The sequence below is a fragment of the Ptiloglossa arizonensis genome, chromosome 5, assembly GCF_051014685.1.
Source record: "Ptiloglossa arizonensis isolate GNS036 chromosome 5, iyPtiAriz1_principal, whole genome shotgun sequence".
NCBI lineage: Eukaryota > Metazoa > Arthropoda > Insecta > Hymenoptera > Colletidae > Ptiloglossa > Ptiloglossa arizonensis.
Window position 1 is genome coordinate 9,264,394 of NC_135052.1, and position 20,001 is coordinate 9,284,394.

The following is a 20,001-nucleotide window of genomic DNA, read 5'->3' on the forward strand; positions in this document are numbered from 1 at the left end:
CTACATTTACCATTACTACTTGTTTCACGTAGACACGGACTCACATGACTGTGTTCGATTCGACATTCTCGAGAAATGAAATTTGTAAAACGTAAGAATTTTGTATAAATACTTTTTCCCTATTTAATCAAATTTATTATGACAAACTAAATTATATTTTAGAAACTACATAATCGAAGTCAATTTACAATTTTCTTTAGCAGTATATTTAAAAGAAATTTTCATTGACAAATATTTTTTATAATAGAAAGAGCATAAAAAGTAATATATGGAAGCTATTATTTGGTCGTTGACACATGACGTTGGGGGCGGAGTCACCTAATTTACAAGTTATATCAGTTTCAGATAGCATAATACATACACACGTATGTGTAAGTCATGCTTAAATTTCACCAGTGCCCGTATGGTGTACGTTTCTTCGGTAGCAAAAAGTATACGTTCCATTCTATTGTTTACATCCTATTTTATAATTGTTCTAAATATTCTTTCGATACAAAGAAAAGTTTGTTTAGTGCACGATTATATAAAAAGTATCAAACTCCATATTTCAACTTCTTAGTCAATTAAATTTCACTTCGAAATAATTGGAATATATTAACGAACACGGTCAGAAAATATTATACTTAGAGGAATGAAAGTTTATCGGACGAAAGAAGTAAAAAGTAGATAATAAAATATTTCTTGCTTTATTTTAAAATTACGAGATAATCGTCGTACTTAACTTTTGAATCGGTTTTTGCATCCAATTGCCAATTATAAATTTCCGCTTAAACTCGTTTCAGCGAAGGAAACATTTATATATTTGAGTTTATGCGATAATTAATCAAATTTTAGGTTTTAAAATAAACTTGCCAAGATTTCTTTACTTGAAAAAAAAAAATTGATATCCTGCATTAATTTTTTTCCTTCTTTTTTTATGATTTTGTAGCTCGAAGTTCACAAAATGCCATTTGATACGGTGAGAAGATTAACATAACCTTGCAAAACAGTCGTGTTTAGAATGGCAATGGATAAGGTTCATATGTACTATACGAATACCAACAGGAGATAATGTTCTTCAAGATAATGTCGAGTTTTACGGTACATGTTGTTATTACTTCGAACGGTTAAAAAAATGGAAATTTCAACAAGGCCATCGATAGCCAAAAAAGAATATTTTTGACGATTGAATTTTGTTTCGAATTTATCTGACGAATATGAAACTTTACAAAGCTTATTAGTTATCACACTATTTCTACAATAATGATAAATTTACAAATTACTCGACAAATTCTATATTCCTTCTTTCGATTTGTTTCTCGTACGATTGTTCGCAATAGTTTTACACTCTAAAAGGGTTAATCGAAAGTTTGTTACCGTGGAATTTTCTTCTTCTTAGAAAAATCTCCATCCTAAATAAATGTAAAACATGAATGACGAACTATATCGCCACCAACGTAACTCCGTCATACGCTTACATAAGGTGTTCCAGAATAATTAAGGTAGCTCATTATGCCTAATGAATATACAGGCCGCACGTTATAGCGAGAAACTTCTTGATACGATTTGATCGTGGTAGCATGTATTGCATAAGTGAAATTTATCGTAAAAGTAATTGATTTTCTGGGTCTCCGTCGCAACGACTACGAACCCACTTGATGACGAGAGACTCTGAAGAAGAGTTTCGTGATTTTATGGTTTCCATACTACGAGGGACGTTCACTATTTCATTCTGCGAGGTACTATATTTCAAAATCGTTTGGCTAAACTTTACCGATGTGTTTTACCAATCGATGAGTCATCGGTTAATCGAGAGTTATTCGCGCTGAGGAACGATAAATACTGAGGGTGGGAGATAAAAATAGGAACCTTTAACGAGGAATCTTATACTGTATAAACGGCGCTTGCTTGATAGTCTATTATGTCAGTTACAAGTAGGAACATCGTTTCGAATATTGTATTATCGTCAAATCTCAGCTGAAGGTCGAACCAACCCTATGAACTCTTCGTACTTTCGACTTTCGTATAATTAGAACACGATAGTAAAAGACATGGGCATATATGGAAGCATAAATACCTGGCCAACTGTTCCACGACTCGTCAATGTCATTGGTACCTACCTATAAGGTATACTTCCCTTTATCTTACATTGGAACTGATCCAACCCCACTTTATATCTAAATCTAAATTTCAACTACCTCCCTCCAACTTCAACCCTTCCTCCCTCTTGTAGATTTATTTTGCTTATTTACTCCTTCTCGTTAATTGGGAATTTTTTTGCAAATTTGTCTTCTTGAAACACATTTTTGTTAACAATGCCAATTTCTTACAAATAATCCTACTCGTTCCTTTTAAGTGACAAGTCTGATCTACAGACGGGCAGGGCTTTTATTTAAATTCGAACAAAAAAAAAACCTGGTCAACTGTTCCATGACTATAGACTCTATAGTATAGAGCAATACATTTTACCATGTTTATCAACCTCGACTCGATTATCGTACAATGAAGAATCGGTAGCACGAAAGAGCCCTTACGGATAATCGTCTCACCCCCGAATCAAGTATACGGAGTGCAGCTCGGTTTGTTGTTAACTCACAAGGGGGAAGTTAGCTAGTAAACACGGTAGACTTTTTCCCACCCTCATCAAACGAACGCAATCTACTTTCAACGCGTAGTGGTCCGCCTGTTAACTAGGAATTACGTTTAACGAGACTGGGGAGTTTCATTTGAGCCGTCCAGACTCATCAATGCGCCGTAGACACCATTTATAGCGTCGTGACATCAATTTGCGAGCATGCAAAGTCTGTTTATCATTAACATAATTGATGCTCGCAGATAGAATCGGTTGTCGTTTGTGTCCTGTTACGTAATAAAGAAAGTGGAAGAAGTGTATGCTGAATAGTCATTGGGAAATGAAAACGAATGATAAACGAAATGGTCCATCGAGACGCGAAATACACTTTATCGGGCACCATGGAGAAATGCTGAAGTTACGAGTAGAAAGTAGTAACAAACGTAAATACAACAAACGATTTTTCGTTCACGCTCGTTGGGCGCTAAGTTACCGAAGTTAATTACGATGTATAGGTATACAAAAATATAACGGTCAAAGAAACACATTAATCATGAATTATTTATCGCGTTGATTTGTAGAAAAAGTAGTTAATCGCAAAACATCGAGATCACACGGTCCAATTATAATTACTGTTATGAAAAATAAAGAAACAAGCGTACACCGTACAATGTGATTCGTAACTCGAGGAAAATGTATTCTTTTATCGCTTAAAGAAAAGCTTTCCTTTGAATCTTGCGAACGAGCGTAACAATTTTCAACCGCGATTAACAAACTCGATTCGAGCAGGACTATTACAATAATCACTGCTTTCCTTCGTAATGCGAAGCAAAGATTAGAAGAAGAAGAAAAAAAACAATTAACTTTTACGTTTTAATTGTTTCATTCGGGCTTGTATCTTTCCTTTAAAAAAGCATCTGTTCTCGCTGTAGGTACTTTTATAGGAGAAAGCTCTTACCTTGAGAACCTTTTTAAAAACTGGTCTCTCGAAACGGATTTTTAGAACTCTTACTATATTTGTTTGAGTTACTAATTATAGCGTTCACCTCGAAACGTGTTAATACAGCGTTTTTCTCTCTGAAATACTTTTTCACGAACAGTTTGCCAGTTATTTAAGGTCGTCGAGTCCGATGAATCACCCTGTACACAGTGCTACAGATTTGTCGCAAAAACCTTACGAAACTTTTGACAAAGAAGAAACAAACAGACACTCTTCTCCTAAGTACGAGTATCACGATTTGAGTTAAGTACAAACGTAATGAAACTTTCGACCAAAAAAAAAAATACCATCTCCTAAGTAACTAAAATAGCACGATTTGGGTTAGATCCGGGCCAAGTACAAACGTAACGAAACTTTTGACCAAGAAGAGGAAGAAAATCACCGTTTTCCTAGAAACGAGTAACACGGTCCGGGTTGGGTCCGGACCAGGTATATAACGCGATGAAATTTTCGAGAAAAGGAAGAAACATCGTTTTTCTCGCGATAAGTAGCACGGTGTAGCGATCTTAACGCTAACTTGATATCGAGGTTACTTATGAACGATGAACCAATTATCCGCGTCGCACTTGATACATATAAGGAACGAATGCGGTGTGGGAGGGGCGCGTGCATCGGCTCGCAAGCAATATCGTAAAATAAGCTTCGTGGGGGCCAGTCTTGTGCACCAATAAGGCAGCATTCTGGCCAGGTCAATGCTTACTGGTTTTGTGTTTCACCTCGTTCCCGCGTCTCTCGCACTTTCAGCGACATCCGCTTCGGGCGAAATGCTTGCGTTAGCAGAAGGATTCTCGATCCTTTTTCGAGGGTAAACCGGCTCTCCCTCCACTCGTTCCTCGCGTCCTGATTCACGCTCTCCTTGACGAACCTTTCGATGAGTACACTCGCGAACTCATTGTTAGAAGTTTTTCGTCATTTGCGAAAAATCTCCTTCGCGACGCCACGAACTGTTCGCGATCAAGTTCGATGTTTGGCGTTTCGAAAACGGGTAGAAATTATATCTGGGTAAGAATTTCAATGAACGAATAGAGAACGAGCAACATTCGTCGAGTTGTTCGTTCGATGAAAGGTGCAATATTAATGGTACGGTTAAATTGTATTTCACGTTTTAGGAACAAATGTTGTTACTTGTTTGAAATTAGTAACGTAACGAGTGCATAATTTTTATTCGATGAGAAAGTGTTTTACGTGACTGTTACAGATAAAGTCGTATCGAACTGGAGCAAAATATAAGTATACATTTAACAAAAACGTTGGAGAAAGTATATATCAATGTATATAATTTCTCTCACGGTTACAGATTCGATCTTTTACTGTCTCATGAAACGCGTAGAGTGTTTCGTTAGATATTTTTGAATGAGAAAATATCGTTGCGTTGGATATGAAAACAAGAGACGAAAATGAATATTGTTCAAAGGCTTGAATGAAATAAAATTCCAAAATTGAAGTCGGTGTAAGAGAAAATCTTCATTTCGCCATGTTCGCGTGCTCGTTCAGCTATCAGCTCGTTGGAGAATTAAAACTTGACTGCATACGGTGGATGCTTGTTTTTGAAAACCATTAATAGACGAAACACGTTTTTGTACGAGTTCCGCTTCCTTAATTATGTTTTAAAAAAAAGCATGCATTTTCATGAACACGCGTGCGTACCCGTTGCAAATAAACACGGGCCGTGTTCCAGCGAAACGAAACTTTTTATTTTGCTCGGTAAGTAAGGAATGCGGCAAAAGTTATCGCGCTAGAAACTCGATATAGAAAACACCAGTTCGCCGTATCCGAATACACGAGCGACAAGATAAAATACGCTTTCTTCTTACGTTGCGAGGAACGTAAGCGCGAAAGGTGCAACGCGTCCTAAATAGTTTCTGTAGTGGCTTCGTCCGTATTCGCGATCGTGTGCCGCCATTCGTTTTCATTGGCCAAGGTCGCGACGCGTTCATTTTCCTCCTCGTGACAGGAATTCAATCATCGACGTCGATGGAACAGGGAAACTCGAATGATCGCTCGGTTGATAAAAGGAAACTCAACATCCTCGATTATCCGTGGTATCTGTGATACCGTGAACCGTGATACTACTCTCCTCGAATAAAAATTTGATAAAAAAAACTTACAAGCCAGCGAGTAACGAACACCTGAGAGAAATATTACCAGACACTTTACGCGTTGGCGAAAACAAAATGTGCGAATAGAAATCAATTTCTATCGCGTTCGATTTATATTTACCGTATAATTTTCCAAATTGCTTTACGTTGGTATACGTACAAAGGCACGTATACTTGTGTGCTGTAGTTGCGTTCGAGAAAATAAGGAAACGTTAGATTACTTCAACGATGGTAGTTCTGAGAAACGCTATGAAATTAAAATCGACGATTTTTTCGAAAGACACTAGACTCAGCGAATCGTACCAATTATATCGAACACGAAGTTGCAAAATGGTTTCCATCGAGTCTCATCGCTAAGAACAAATTACTCTTGCAACGCGTTTTTAACTATTTTCTTACTTTTGAGAATTGTTTTTAGATACATCGAGAAAAATTGAAACACGGTTGGTAACTTTTCGCAGTTCTGTATTTAATACATTTGGTATAATTCGTCTAAGATTAATTTGTATAGGGGAAATGTAAGTTGATTCTCGTGGCGAGTAAAACGTGGAGTGAACTTTGATATTAAAACGTATCAACGTATTTTACAGTTAATGCGTATTCGCACGATGCGCTCGGTAGATGTGTAGCTGTAACAGTGTAATTGAAAGTAATTTATTTATTTCTCCAGGAACGGAGTCTTCAACGAAGGAGCAATATCAGCATGAAAAGAAAAGTTCGAGCTCGACGATGCACGTAAACGGGCATTCGACACACGGCGCGAGGCAAGAAATGGGTAAGCTTTTATTTAAAAAAAAAAGAAAACAATTATCTATTGACACAGAGCGATTGAAATTTACACTACTCGGGGTAAAAATAAAACTACACGAGTTTTTACTACTGCTAAGTAGTTTTGCAAAGTGTTCTTGCCCATTGAGAAAAGAACATAATGTAAATAGGGGGGAACCTGCATCGGCGATGACTCAATGGTCACCATTTTGAACTGCTTATGGTAACAGCGCGTATCTATTGGTGTCTTATCGAACCGTTTTATACCGATAAAATATTCATTCTTCGATACAATTTCTCATAATATTTTCCTATAGAAAATGACGAGAATTTGCTTTAAAAGAAGTACGGTTCCGTTTAAAAAAAAGAAATTCAATTCCACTTTGAAAGTACATTGTTGCACTTATAGAAAAAGCGAGGTCATCGAAAGACCGACCTTGTTATACCACTCAACTTTTTCTTCTCATATTTGTTTCTAACTTCGACCAAGCAAGAAATACTTACACACTGTTGGAATTTATCTCCAAAGCAGTGTTTCTCAAACTGTGTTTCCCGATAAATCGTAGTTCGTGGCGTACGTACATTTTATATATTTGCAGACTGCATTTGCATCGTTATAATATTCACCGTTATTTTTTGCTTATTAATCCCTTGTGAAACGAATTCCTTTGTTTCGAATGATCAGAGATTCGAACCGATATCGATCCATACTTATCATTTAGAACGAAAACAATTTAGAACATAGAAAGACACATTGTTTAACCCGCTTCTCATAATTTTACCCGACTACAATACAGTTACAATTTTGTACTGTAAACTATATCGTGCACTCCTAATAATACAGATCGAATCTACGTACTGAAACTAGACACAAAGCAAACCGGAAATACAGAAATCATTACAGTCCCTATAATCTAAAGCAGGAGAACAATATCAATAGAAATCTATACAAAGAAAACCATTATTTCAAATTATTTCTAGCCATCATTGCTAGTTTGGAAACCAAAAGGAAACAAATTATTAACTAAAAGAACCTCATAACCAAGTAACATTATTTTAATACGATCGGGTAAAATGTCTACAAAATATTATTTTTATACTAAAAGAATTGACATTATTTCTGTATACTTTTGAGCGTCATAGTACTGTAGATACAACCGCATAGTACTGTAGATACAACCACATAGTACTGTAGATACTCTATGGCGAGTAATGCGCAAAGAAGAGTGATGACCGATTTTCAGTGGAAGCCATTACGTTGAAACGTTAAAGTTGCTCCACTTCCCTAGACGTCGCGGAACAAAGAAACGGCCGCGTGAAAAATATGAGAAACTAAAAATAACAGCGAAGATATTCGTTTCCGTGTGTCTAGGAACACCGCTCGTAACTTTGGCATTCATATCCACGGGAACTACGGGCCGTAACTTTCGATTCGTAAATTTCACGATCCGAACGGCGCCACACGAACGCCGCGACGCGGAATCGAATGTGCGTCGTAAACGCAGAGAATAGACATTGTATGGTGACCGGTGGCACTTGTTATATAAGCCATTCAAGGTGTCGCTGATGACGTTATGCGAAGGTGCGCTCCGCTCATCCTGTTTTTTCATCAATGTCGACCCTTCGTTTAAACTCTCAGCCACTCGACAGACGAGTAACGGGGTCCTGGTTGGAATTTCGCGAAATACCAACGTTCGCCAACCACCTGAATCCAGTTGGAGTTCCTGCGACATTCCAGCGCCTTGTACAGTTCATTGGCAGCTGCATGAATGATTCGGTGAATTTAAACAATGTTAAACACCTTCCAACGTAAAGAAACCGAGGACTGGTGGTTTTTACTTTGGAAAATGATGAATACATTTCGGGGATGCATCGTACGCCCGTTGAATAAATTACATTTTCGGATTTAATTAGAGGAGAAACTTTAACATCGGAATTAGTTCCGCGGTACTGGAACTCATTTTCGAGACCTGTTGTGCGAGATATTTAATGTAATTTTAGAGACACCGAAATAAGAGAGTAAAGTGTACTTTATTATCGTAATATGGCGGTTTCGTTCAGTTTCAGCGCGCACGGAGGTAATTTTGAACGTTGGGCAGGTGCGTTTAATTTTGAAAATACGATGGATAAAACGTTTCTATGGTAAAATAATTTTTAGGAATCCAGAGGAATGGTAGTTGAATTACTAATTGATTTTTTTTTTTTCACGAAAGTCGTTTTTCTGATAAAGATACTTTGTAAGATTCGCCAAATTTAAATTTCGAAATAAACAAATCCAATTGCAGTGCCGTAATTGAAGAGTTTAAGTGTTCACGATTTGCTCGTAAATTTATTCAACAGTTTTGATATGTATCGACATAACAATTGTTAATTGCTAACGTTCGTATTAAAATTTTCAAAATACTAATGTATAAATTAAATGGTCAGTGGAGGTTTGACACAAGATACCATAAGAAATATAAATATATACGTGCAATCCTTTGTAGGCTATTAATAACTTTACATGTATACATAATTAGGCGGCACTCACATCCAACGTTTTACGCCTACGTATCGAAATGTGAATCCTCTCTAAAAATACTTTAGCCAGTCATTCTCGGTCAAGAATCTTGCGATTATATCACTATAGCAATAAGAAGGAAGAGGCCAAATTTTGACATTTAAAAGTCAGTAGAAAGTAGAAGAAATTTAAAACTCTTTCTTTATCTAAATAAAATTTCAATAAAAACAAACATTATTTTCTATACGTATATTTATTCGATAATACGTTAATGCCTGGCAGCTGCATGAAACAAAATTTGCCTTTTTTACGTTTCTATTAAACAAATGAGAAAATACGTTCCGAAGAGAAACCGAGTATTGTTTGAACGAATATTTATTACTACGATATTACTAGGATACTACTATTTTCTGTTTCGATAATCGAACAGTTTTGTTTTCACATTTTTCTTATATTTATAAGTCTCACTTAGAGACGCCTCGACATTATTTCTTACATATATATCACTTGCTACTTTACCGAAAAGAAACTCGTAACTTTACCCTGTGTTGTAATACTTAACGCAGAGCAAGACGAGATTACCGTTTGTGAACATTAATTTAACCAAATTCTAGAATACTCTCTTAAACGCAATTCGGTGTCGTATAACCTTGTAAAAGTCCGTGATTTAGTACGAGTAGTTGCTACTTGGCGCGAAATTACGATTCCGCTCAGCTTGGCCTTATTTTGCGGGCTGTTTCATCCGCTGGAATTGTGCCGGTGGATGACATAACAGAAGTAACGTTAATGGAACAACTCCCTCGATATAGGACAAGATGGTTTCGAGGAATTGTTAGGGTGTGCCCGATATCCAGGATGCGATTTGTTCATTAAGGGCGAACCTAAAAGGTGAATCAATCGCGTCTAATCTCATCTCCGGAAATGACTATAGCCGTTTAAGCTCCATTTACGCGATAGGTGTTCCGTGCTAAAAGCACGCGTAACACGGATCACGGTAACGATTCTAAATACCCGATTCGTGTAGTGAAAAATATCAATTTTCGAAAATATTGCAAGATCACGTGATACAAATGAATATTTCGTAATCGTTTTTATCACGGTAGTAATACTAAACAGAATACGTATAAATCACCACTAAACGTGGGACAAAGTATTGCGTCTTAGTGAAACAAATTTTTATTTTGAAAATACACTTTACGAATTTCGAATAATTTATAATTAAGTTCCTTTGAAAATTCAGAAAATAAGATAAAGATAAGAATATCCAGATTTAATACGGCTTATATAATTAAAATTGCAACAGAGGTACAGATTAGTACGAGGTAACTGACAGCCCTGACAGGTTTGACAGTCCTAACAGATATGTCAGTATGTGAGTCCTTTTTTGATCTGTACTATGTTGTACCAGTTCTGGAATAAATAATGTTTTATGTCATCGATAGAACTCCGCCTTGCGTCTAATTAACCCTTCTCCTTCGTTGTTAAATTTAACGATAGTATATAGCTTGTATTTTCTGTAAGCAATTTAACAATCATAATATTTTCCCGCGATTTCTCCTTAGACGACTACAGCTTCGCACTGTTCTATAGTACTCTACTTGTACTCCACGAGCATGCGTTCCTTTCTTTTCGTCCGTTAATTAATAGCGCTACGTGGAAAAAAAAATGATCGAAAAATGCAAGTTTAGGCGTAAAGATACAAATCGGATGTATGTATTCTCGAATGTATGAATAAAAAATTTTACCATGTGTCATTTTCGAAACCATAATTTGACGCGAAAACTATAGAGTCGAGAACAATACTTTTTTTCTTAAGTCTGTTTCACAAAGGGGGGACCGCAACCCCTAGTGGTATTATCTGAGGGAGAGGAAAGAAGGCACAGAAAATTTTTCAATCGACAAAAATATAAAAAATATCTCTCTTCGTTGACACATTAATTTCATTGAAACTCCGATTTGTTTCGAGCACAGAAACTTTCTCTTTCTTTCGAGAGGATATTTTTCAAAAAATTTAAAAAACACTACCTCAACTGTTACCAACGTAAAAGTGTACACTATAAACAGTAGGGAGTACAAAATAACAATTCGACTTCAACGAACAATAATGCTATCTGGACATGTATTTGTTGGTCCAATGGAAAGTAATCGTACAATTTCAGAATACACGCTACAGTTTTCGTATTACGCCACAGTAATTTCGCTGACTGAGATTCCGCTCAGGTGACTCCGTATTCGAGATACGGGCGATTCGGTACGATAATTTTCACACAAGAATACGGTATCGTTCGTAGAGAAATATTGTACATCGAAAAAAAGTCACGCATTTTAATCACACGAGTTCATCTCCCGTGTACGTATCGAAACGGTTATCCCAAGCCCTGTCAATGGCTCGCGTTGCGTAGCCGCGTTCATCTGGATCATCTGGAGTATCTAGAACGTATTGATCGCGCCTAAGCAGTTGTACATTCGGGCTGACAGTAACGTTGGGGCGGCCGCACGGAAAACACACGTGTCACACGCTCTCGTGACGGAAACCACGGGTCTGGGTTGTCCTTCTGTGAACTACGGGAAAACTCGAGGGAAAGTGCAAAGCCCCTGTGGGCTCAGAACCGATCGAAGCGATTCTTCGGGTTCAAAGTGGTCGCGAGCGTGATCGTCGTGGACGCGGTGAGACCGTTCATTTCTTTCTCTATCGTTTTCTCTTTTGAGCATTATTTCGAGGGACACTCGGCCGCGTTAATTCTCAGACGTCGTACGAATCGTGATCGAAGATGTTCGTTGAATCTGACACCGTGTTACGTTTTTGATAGCGGCTCGTAAGTGCGATAAGCTGGTTGCGACATCAACAGTGCGAAGTTTTCGACACGTTATCTCGGAGTGGTACAGTGTTATCGATGAAGATTCCACGAGAAACACCGATCAGTGGATCGGACTTTTAGAAATTTCATTTATTTCGAGGTCGAGTCGAGCTCGTTTCCAACGGGAAAACGAAGATTTCCATGTGGACGCGAGCAGAATTCGAATTGAGAGATTTCGGAGCGATGCTGGGAGCCACAATTTCTTCTCGATGAGAACATATTTTCGATCGTTTAGGGTAATCGCTCCGTTTGAGTTTCCTTTCTTTTTCTTTTCTTTTTTTTTTTTTTTTTTTGTCTCGGTGCTTGTACAAATTTTGGAAACGTTGTTACACTTGCGGTTCGTCGACGATTCGAATAACGTCTGGTACTCGAATAGTTTGCTTATTAATTTGTTTACTGGAAACTTTGCGCAAATGTTTTCGAAGATACGAACCGACGATTCGATACGAGTTTTCTGTTGTCAATAACGTTTGAAACTAACGGGATCGTTATACAGAATGTTTGTCGTCGATATGACACGGTAAAAAGAAATTTTTCGATACTCTTTGCTCCAAATCGCTCGATTGCGCGTCGAAAAAATGTTTGCCGATCAGCTGTATTTACAAATACTCGGATATTTTTATCGAAAGTTTGCAACTTCGACGGTTTTCGAGCCGACGAAAATAAATTCTTTACACGTCATCGTATTTCGAATTAAATCGTGTCTTCCTTCGCTGGAATCTTTTTAATTAAAATTTTAACGAATCAATATCGAATTATTTCTGTATCGTTGAGAAACTAGTTCTATACGAAAGTCTTTGGTCGATACGCAAATTAAACGTATTACTTTTAATTGAAATTTATACACTTTTTTCTTCGTGTAGAAAATAAATACTTTATCAATTGTTGAACTGAAAATACAGTGCACAAAATTTCTTGAAATATGTTTACCGAAATGTATGCATCGTGTTCAAAGATTAAAAAGCACTTAACTAACATTGGTTAACTTTATGCATAACAGATAGGGAATTTATTAAAGAGAATATTCCTCTTTACAATATACCACGTGTATTTGCACTTTTATGGGTTGAAAACTTTCTTGGATGCTGGACGATATAGAAGCAACGACGAGACTCGAAAGCTATTGAATGTTTACACAGTACGTTGAATTTTTCAGCTAACTGGACGATTATAATTTATCTTGCACCGTTATCATCTCAAATAGAAAAAGGAATACCAAACGCTCTTCCATATCTTTGAAAGATACATAGCCTTACATAATGCTCGTATTCTACTTCTAACCCTGGTGACACGTTGTAGGAGTCGTTTCAGATTACGTTAGCTGCTAAGAAATATTAATGTGCAATAAGAAAGATCATCTCGCACGCGGTCTTGTTGTTATTTCTATCGTTAACTAATCCCAGATTAACAAACGTAAAAAGTTCGTAAGGTAATTAGTATTTTTTAAAATATCGATCGAATTCAAATGCATCTTTAACATTTACAATTTGAAAATATTTGTATTCGTTAGTGAACGGAAATTAATGTTTCTGTCGGTTGGTATACGTAAAACTAACAATCAATGAAATAACAAAATTGACCGAATTTCTTAACGACAAGACAAATTTTGACTATACTTGAACGAATATTGTTATTAGTAAATATACTGTACTTTTAAATTACAATTCGAAGACTCGCGAAAAATTTGTAATACGCACAGTAAATTTCACCTGCATTTGTCCTCTATGTAAACAAATATATAACGATATTAAGTAAGATCATTTATAAAAATACTTTTCTACACTTATATCGAATTATAAATGTGCACTTTTTATACGATATACCGACACGATACGAACCAATAATCGTTATTCTTTGAAATTTATCGATGAGATGCGATCTATATTTATCTACGCGTTTCTCGCGTTTGAATATACAATTTTATCTTCGTAAATTTAAATTCGTTACGGTGAATGTTGACGGGGAATATTTTCGTGGGGAGATCGCTCTCAAAGCAATGGTTGTACGCGATACGTTTTTCCTTTTTTTTTTCCTTTTCTTTTTTTTTATTCAGTTTAAATGGCTCACAACGGTCAAAAAAGCTCGAAGGAACACTAGCCTAATGCTCCGAGCATAACATCGCCTCGCGGTGAGTCGCGTGGCGTGTTCCGTAGAAATTGTTTATCGCGATCTGTAATGGCTGCGTGCACGTTTCACTTTCAATGAATTCGCCTTTCATTCACCTTCCCGCCGGTTTCCAGAAACGATGCCAGCCATCCTTCTGGCTCGCGATCGCTTGTGTCGCGTTCATTAGGGAAGTTCTCTGGATTCAATGACGCCGAACTTTCCCCGTATTAATTGTAGCCCGCTAATTGGCTGGAATACATCGACGTTACTTGCGATTTTTAGCCCATCGAACTATTAAACGTCGCGACGCGTCGCGTAGAAAATTTTCCCGGCTGCGTTTCACGGTGCATTAATTACCGGTACCGTTTCAACGGACGAATACAATGTTTAATTGTGAATTTTATACAATACATTCGAAATGTATCATTCAAGTTGAAGATCAGCTTTCTATCGCATATTTTAGCTGGATGTGTTTCGTGGATTACACTCGATGGCAGTCGAGATTAATTTCTCTGCTGATTTTAAGATTCACACGTCGGACCAGAGATGGGAAAAATGTTATTGTAATGGAAAACCGCACAGATAAGAATCGAACGGTTTTTTTTCGAACGGACGGTTAATTTTTATCCGTTCGTTGTGAAATATTTCATTTGATCGTTGAAATTGTAATTCTTATTCAACTAGCAGTTTGAATTTGTTTTAATTGATTTTGCGAATTAGTAATTCTGTAATTTTGTCTATCTTTGCATTAGATCGGTTCATAAGTTGATGCATAGTGTTCAGTGAAATCTTTAACCGAAGATTTCAAAGCGTTATGGCTTTCGAAGGAGAAATATAAGCGAAGAGTATCGTCAGGAATCTATATGTAATTTTTAGATATTATTCCAAGAGATTCGTTGATTATTATTTACCCGATTATGTGCATATATTTCTTCTTTATCTACAATAATACATCTTGGAAGCACGTTTCGAGTACCATTAAAGATGGTAATAGCTTTTATGCTAAATAGGCGTTACTCTGTTGACATCATTTCTTTTTCAGGATGTTTGGCCTATTACGTAATTTTGTGGACTCTAAACAGATAGAATCGCTTGAGTTAATTTTTGGACAGACGAAGAGACGCAAATTCTACGTTGAACTTTTTCATATTTGTTTTAGAACGTTGCTCGTGCGATACGGCTGTGCATTAGCATGGTAAAATGAAACTTTCGTTTGTTCACTAATGCCGATCGTTTCTTTACTAACTGTGTATTGAATACTTCGAGCTGACAATAAACTTCCGTGCTTATAGTTTGGCTAGGTTCAATTTGAATAACACTGCATTTGTTTCGTTAAATAGGTAACAGTATCCTTCTCGGATACAAATTTCATTGCATCGTTGCTTTTCATTGCTCGTTGTGTCGTTTACAATAATTTTTCCGCTGTTCGAGAAAATCGAAAGGAAAATTTCAAAAGAAAATCGATCTCGCGAACCTGACTCGTTCCCACGAAATATTCTCGGGTTTCTGTGAACTCGAATAAAAATGTTTACGATCTTTGTATAAAATCGCGTCTTGAAATTAAACTTTTCGATCCTCGAGTATATCTTACTCTTGCCTCTTTTTTTTCATACTGCGTTTGCAACTCTCGTATCGGGGACAAAAATATTTTATCGTATTTATTCAGCCGAGGTACACACACGTGCAAAAATATTCCCGAGTGTATTTCAATAATTTCCGAAAAATCGTCGCCTTAATTTGTACAAACACCGAGGTAATTGGCGAGAATTATTAATCGTTTCGCGCCATTGTTTGACAGTCTGTACGCGAAACGTATTTTAAGTACAGCATTATCTCTTTTCGAGCAGAAAGCGAATCATGCGTATCAACGAAAATTCGTCAAATTGCGCGACAAGGAAAACATTCCGGAAGAAACGATTCCTACGATCGAAGAACGAAATCGATTGGTCGGCGAGTCTACGGGGTCAAGACGGATCGATTATCGAGCCGAGTCTAAAAATCGCAAATTAATATTACGTCGAAACAATTAAGCGTGTTAATTGGCTCCTCCGGTTTATCGGGTGCGCGTTTGTCTCGTGGTTCGCAAGAAAAGTCACTCGGTCGAGGAGACATGGTGCGAGACAGTACATTGGCTCTGTTTGCGCTTGTTAATCAGTTCAATTGAATAACGTATTAATACGTCGGGGTCATCGCGAGGGGTTAATCGCAATGTCCACGCCGGACACGATGGACACCATCGATGAAGCGGAGCAGGCGTGGCGTGAGTATTGCTAGAATTTTTAACACTTTTTTTTCCGATTCCTCACGAATCGAACTTCCCACTATTTGAAAAATGGTATCAACGTTGCGGAAACACGACAGAATTCGAACGTCGGTGAATTTCTTTTATAGTTTCCTATTATTTTAAAGAGGATGTTATTAACGTTACCGAAGCGTACGATTTCAAAGACAGGAAATGTAAAATTTAATTTGTAATTTTATATTATTCCAAAAGAGATATCAACGTTGTGGAAATAACGCGGTTTAAAGAACAGAGAATGCAACATTTCTTTCGTAGTAATTTTTCTTGAAGATAATTATGGACACGTACACACGTTCGAGTTAATTTTAGTCGTTTATATTTGACGTTATATCAATGGCGGTACGAGAAAAAAAATTGCTCGTGCGATTGCAAGACCGACTTATTAGAAAAGACAAAGGAAACGAAGAAATAATGCAATTCGTACCGTATTTACGTGTATACGTAGATTTCAGTGACCTAGATTTCCATGTTTGCACACGTAACACAGTTCGAAGGTTAATCCGTACTATTGTTTCTAATTGGATCACCTTATCCGATTCGTTTCTATTTACATACACTTTAGATTGCATTCTTTTCCAGAAAGAAACTCCTTTGATACATTTTTATTCGGGCGTGTCTCTGTTATGCTCGAGTGTACACTATGCTTTCGAACGTCTGTTTCTCTTTGCGATCGTTGTAAAAAATTCTCCACGTCAAAATTTGTAAATCTACGATACGAAAATGATTACAATACGTATCGCGTAAAATTGTCTGAAATTTAAATTGCAAAGTACTGAAACTCGAGGACTTTTGTACCTCTGATGTTAATTATCCATAGAAAATGCTCATTAAGAAACACTGTTCTACGTTAAATATAATTATCATCTTTTTATCTGTGAAATAATTTTCCCTAATAAGAAAAGATAGTAACCATCTGATGGTAAAGAATTCAGTCCTAACAAAAATGTGAAACATTTACTATTGAAATCATTTTTTTCAATTTAAATTGTCCTAACATTGGAGATTGTTGAAACAAGTAACTTAAGATTGAATCTAATCCTTACTGAAATGTCTAGCTACCAGATCTAGGACAAAATGCAATAATCTTCCTCTTGATACCAAAAATGGTACATCCTATCAGTATCGTGGTAAATATTCTACAGTACTTCATCATTCGACCCTTGCATTCGCTCCTTCACATTGCGTATAGCTCCCCGGAGCATTAACCAGAGTTTTCCCTTGTCAATTAGGGAAGTTGACCTGCCTCAATATTTTATTTCACCCAATTTTTCACCGTTTGCTCTTCAAACTGTCGCAGCAGCAGAGTCCTCGTTGAGTCACACGAAACAACATTAAGCAACGATGAAAGCAATTTATTTCCAGACAAAGGGGAAAAAACAACTCTTTCGGTTAATGGTGCATAGAAAACTCCTGTTCTGGTTTCGTGTTTCTCAAAACACCGTACAGCCATTATCTATACGTGTATCTTTCTCCTCCTGCGTTTGCTTCTCTTGTTATCTACCTCTTCCTTTTGCTTTACCCCCGTGGTCTGCAGCACGACACGAGAAGCAGTTACGGGATAAGAAAAAAGTGTCCGTAACATACGACATTCTTCCGAGATACGACACTTTCATATTACCGTACACCATACGTCGTAAATGTCGTTTCTAAGCGCATTCCATACTCGAAGCTTATAGCTGTGTTGTTTTCTTATCTGTACTGGACGCTTAAGTAACACGAAGTAAGAGAATACTCCTTACGAAGCTATGGAAGCCTTGTAGATTCACGGCACCGAGTTCCGTTATAGTAACGAAATTACTTTCTCGGTGAAATCTTTGTACTGTTAATAATTTCGATGGATAGGTTTGCCCGTTATTGCGTTCGATTAAATTTCTCAACTGTTCCATAGAAACTAAAAGAGATCAAAAGAAACGAACGAATCAAAATCTTGGAGCTTGAGATTTACTCAAATGTGGCAAAATTTTTGGGTAAACCGTTTACAATTTTTTTCGTTCGCGATTAAATATATTGGATCAAATCGATACGGATATGTTTAATGGTTTTTTATTTTCATATCTTTATCAAAATAATTCGCTAATCGTATTGGAGAGTTTCAAGTAGACCAGAATGATCAAAATTGTAGAAATCTCTCCTTTCGCGAAATGATAATACATTTCTGCAATAATCGACCAAATTGTTCGGAACAATCGCTAAGTCTCTAATTATTACTTTCTCACGGTTACAGTGAGACCTTACCTCGCGGGTCTTGTCTCCAAGCACAGATTCAATTATCTTAATGATTCTCTGTCAACGAACTCACAGATAGATTATTAACGGCTAACAAGCGATTCTCAATCGCCCTGCACTCTTAAGACTTCACATATTCACACCACACAACCACGGGACACTCGTAAGGGACACATTCGTTTCACGAGTCGCCATGTGCCGAAATGCATCTTCAAGTGCATTCTTATTAAATCTTCGGGCGCAATCTCGGTTAGGGTGTACTCACGAACATTCGCTAGCGATTAATATTTTGCAATACAATTCTCTGTTCATAAATCAAATTCCAACGTCTAAAGGTCGTACAGTCGATGCAATTTGCAATCTATTTTTTCATTGTTCCTTGCTGCGTCGTTAATACACTTTTCTCTCTCAACAGGTATCCAAATATCCACTCATCAATCGATTAAAAAGTCCAAATGTATTAATTTATTCTTCTATAATCGAAGTAGTTAAAAAATTCTTACCCAACAGTTCCTTTCTTAAATAAAGATTCCACATATCGTAAATAAAGACACCAAAAATCACCTTCTTCGATCTGGCAAATATTCGCCGGTAGATGGCAACTGTACAACTTATCACAAGATAGATAAACAGAAACGTGAGTTTCTCGATGTTCGAGTAATAGAGGATTTTTTAATATCGTACTCGACTCACTAAACTCGCAATTTTATTCAATTACAATAACGTTTCCGTTCTCTGAATTAGCCAACCGTGGTTGTATTTAACAGTGCCGCAAAAAAAAAAAAAAAAAAAAATGAAGGGGCACGGCTACGAATAATCGAAGACCGAGGTGGTTAGCTTGATTTAAGATCGGTTGGAAAGCGACTCCCGTCGTAATCTAAGAATACCGAACTACCCAAGTGTCTGGAACCTAAGGAGGGGAGTTCCATAGATTGCCTGGATTTATAGAATATCCTTCGAATGTTTACAACGTGACAGAATTCCATAAAGTTTCGCGAGTCATAGGATGTCCTTCTGTGTTTCACATGTTGAACGAGAATTCCCTTTTACAGACGAGATGCTGGAGTGCGAGACCGGATCCCTGTTGGGCCGAGTCGCAGACCTCGAGAGGCAATCCTTGGCGCAGAGAGACGAGATAGTTTGTCTTCGCGCTACTCTCGCGGACGCGCTAAGGCGAATTGCCCAGCTGGAAGGACGCGAGAAAAGAGAGGACGAAAGGAACGAGAGGAGAAACGAGAGAATGGTGTCCTCGCCCTTAAGGAACGGACACGTACCGCTTAGAAGTAAGTAAGCGAGGATCACTGTCCTTGGCAAAGACTTCGCGACGAGCCCCCAGCAGGCTAATGAAACTTTTACCGGTGATAATTAAGCACCATTTCTGTCTCCCGTGTAGACTTTAATTTCTTCCAACTTTTACTAGCCACTAGATTGGCCGAGCGCGAATCGTTCTCTCTTTGAACGTTACTAATAACTTTGAGCTTGTAATTTCTTACGTCGACGTCTCGTTAACGAACTAAAAATGTAAGTACCAATCACTGGTACGGTCCTCGTGTATTTCTATAGACGGTACGGTTTTTACGTAGAACACTTG

General features: G+C 37.3%; 1 protein-coding gene across 4 annotated transcripts in view; it reads left to right on the top strand.

The window, feature by feature from the left end:
• The window catches only part of LOC143146742 (echinoderm microtubule-associated protein-like 2), a 61,259-nt gene that overhangs the window by 11,971 nt on the left and 29,287 nt on the right, over positions 1 to 20,001 (top strand). For 3 of the 4 annotated variants that reach the window (XM_076311329.1, XM_076311331.1, XM_076311332.1), the window contains exons 1-3: positions 11,414 to 12,012; positions 15,730 to 16,142; positions 19,463 to 19,693. In XM_076311329.1, coding sequence (XP_076167444.1) covers positions 16,091 to 16,142; positions 19,463 to 19,693 — 283 coding nt within the window. In that variant the 5' untranslated portion in view covers positions 11,414 to 12,012; positions 15,730 to 16,090. Of the gene's footprint in view, positions 1 to 6,320; positions 6,426 to 11,413; positions 12,013 to 15,729; positions 16,143 to 19,462; positions 19,694 to 20,001 lie in introns of those variants that run through there. The other variant, XM_076311330.1, reaches the window with a different exon arrangement.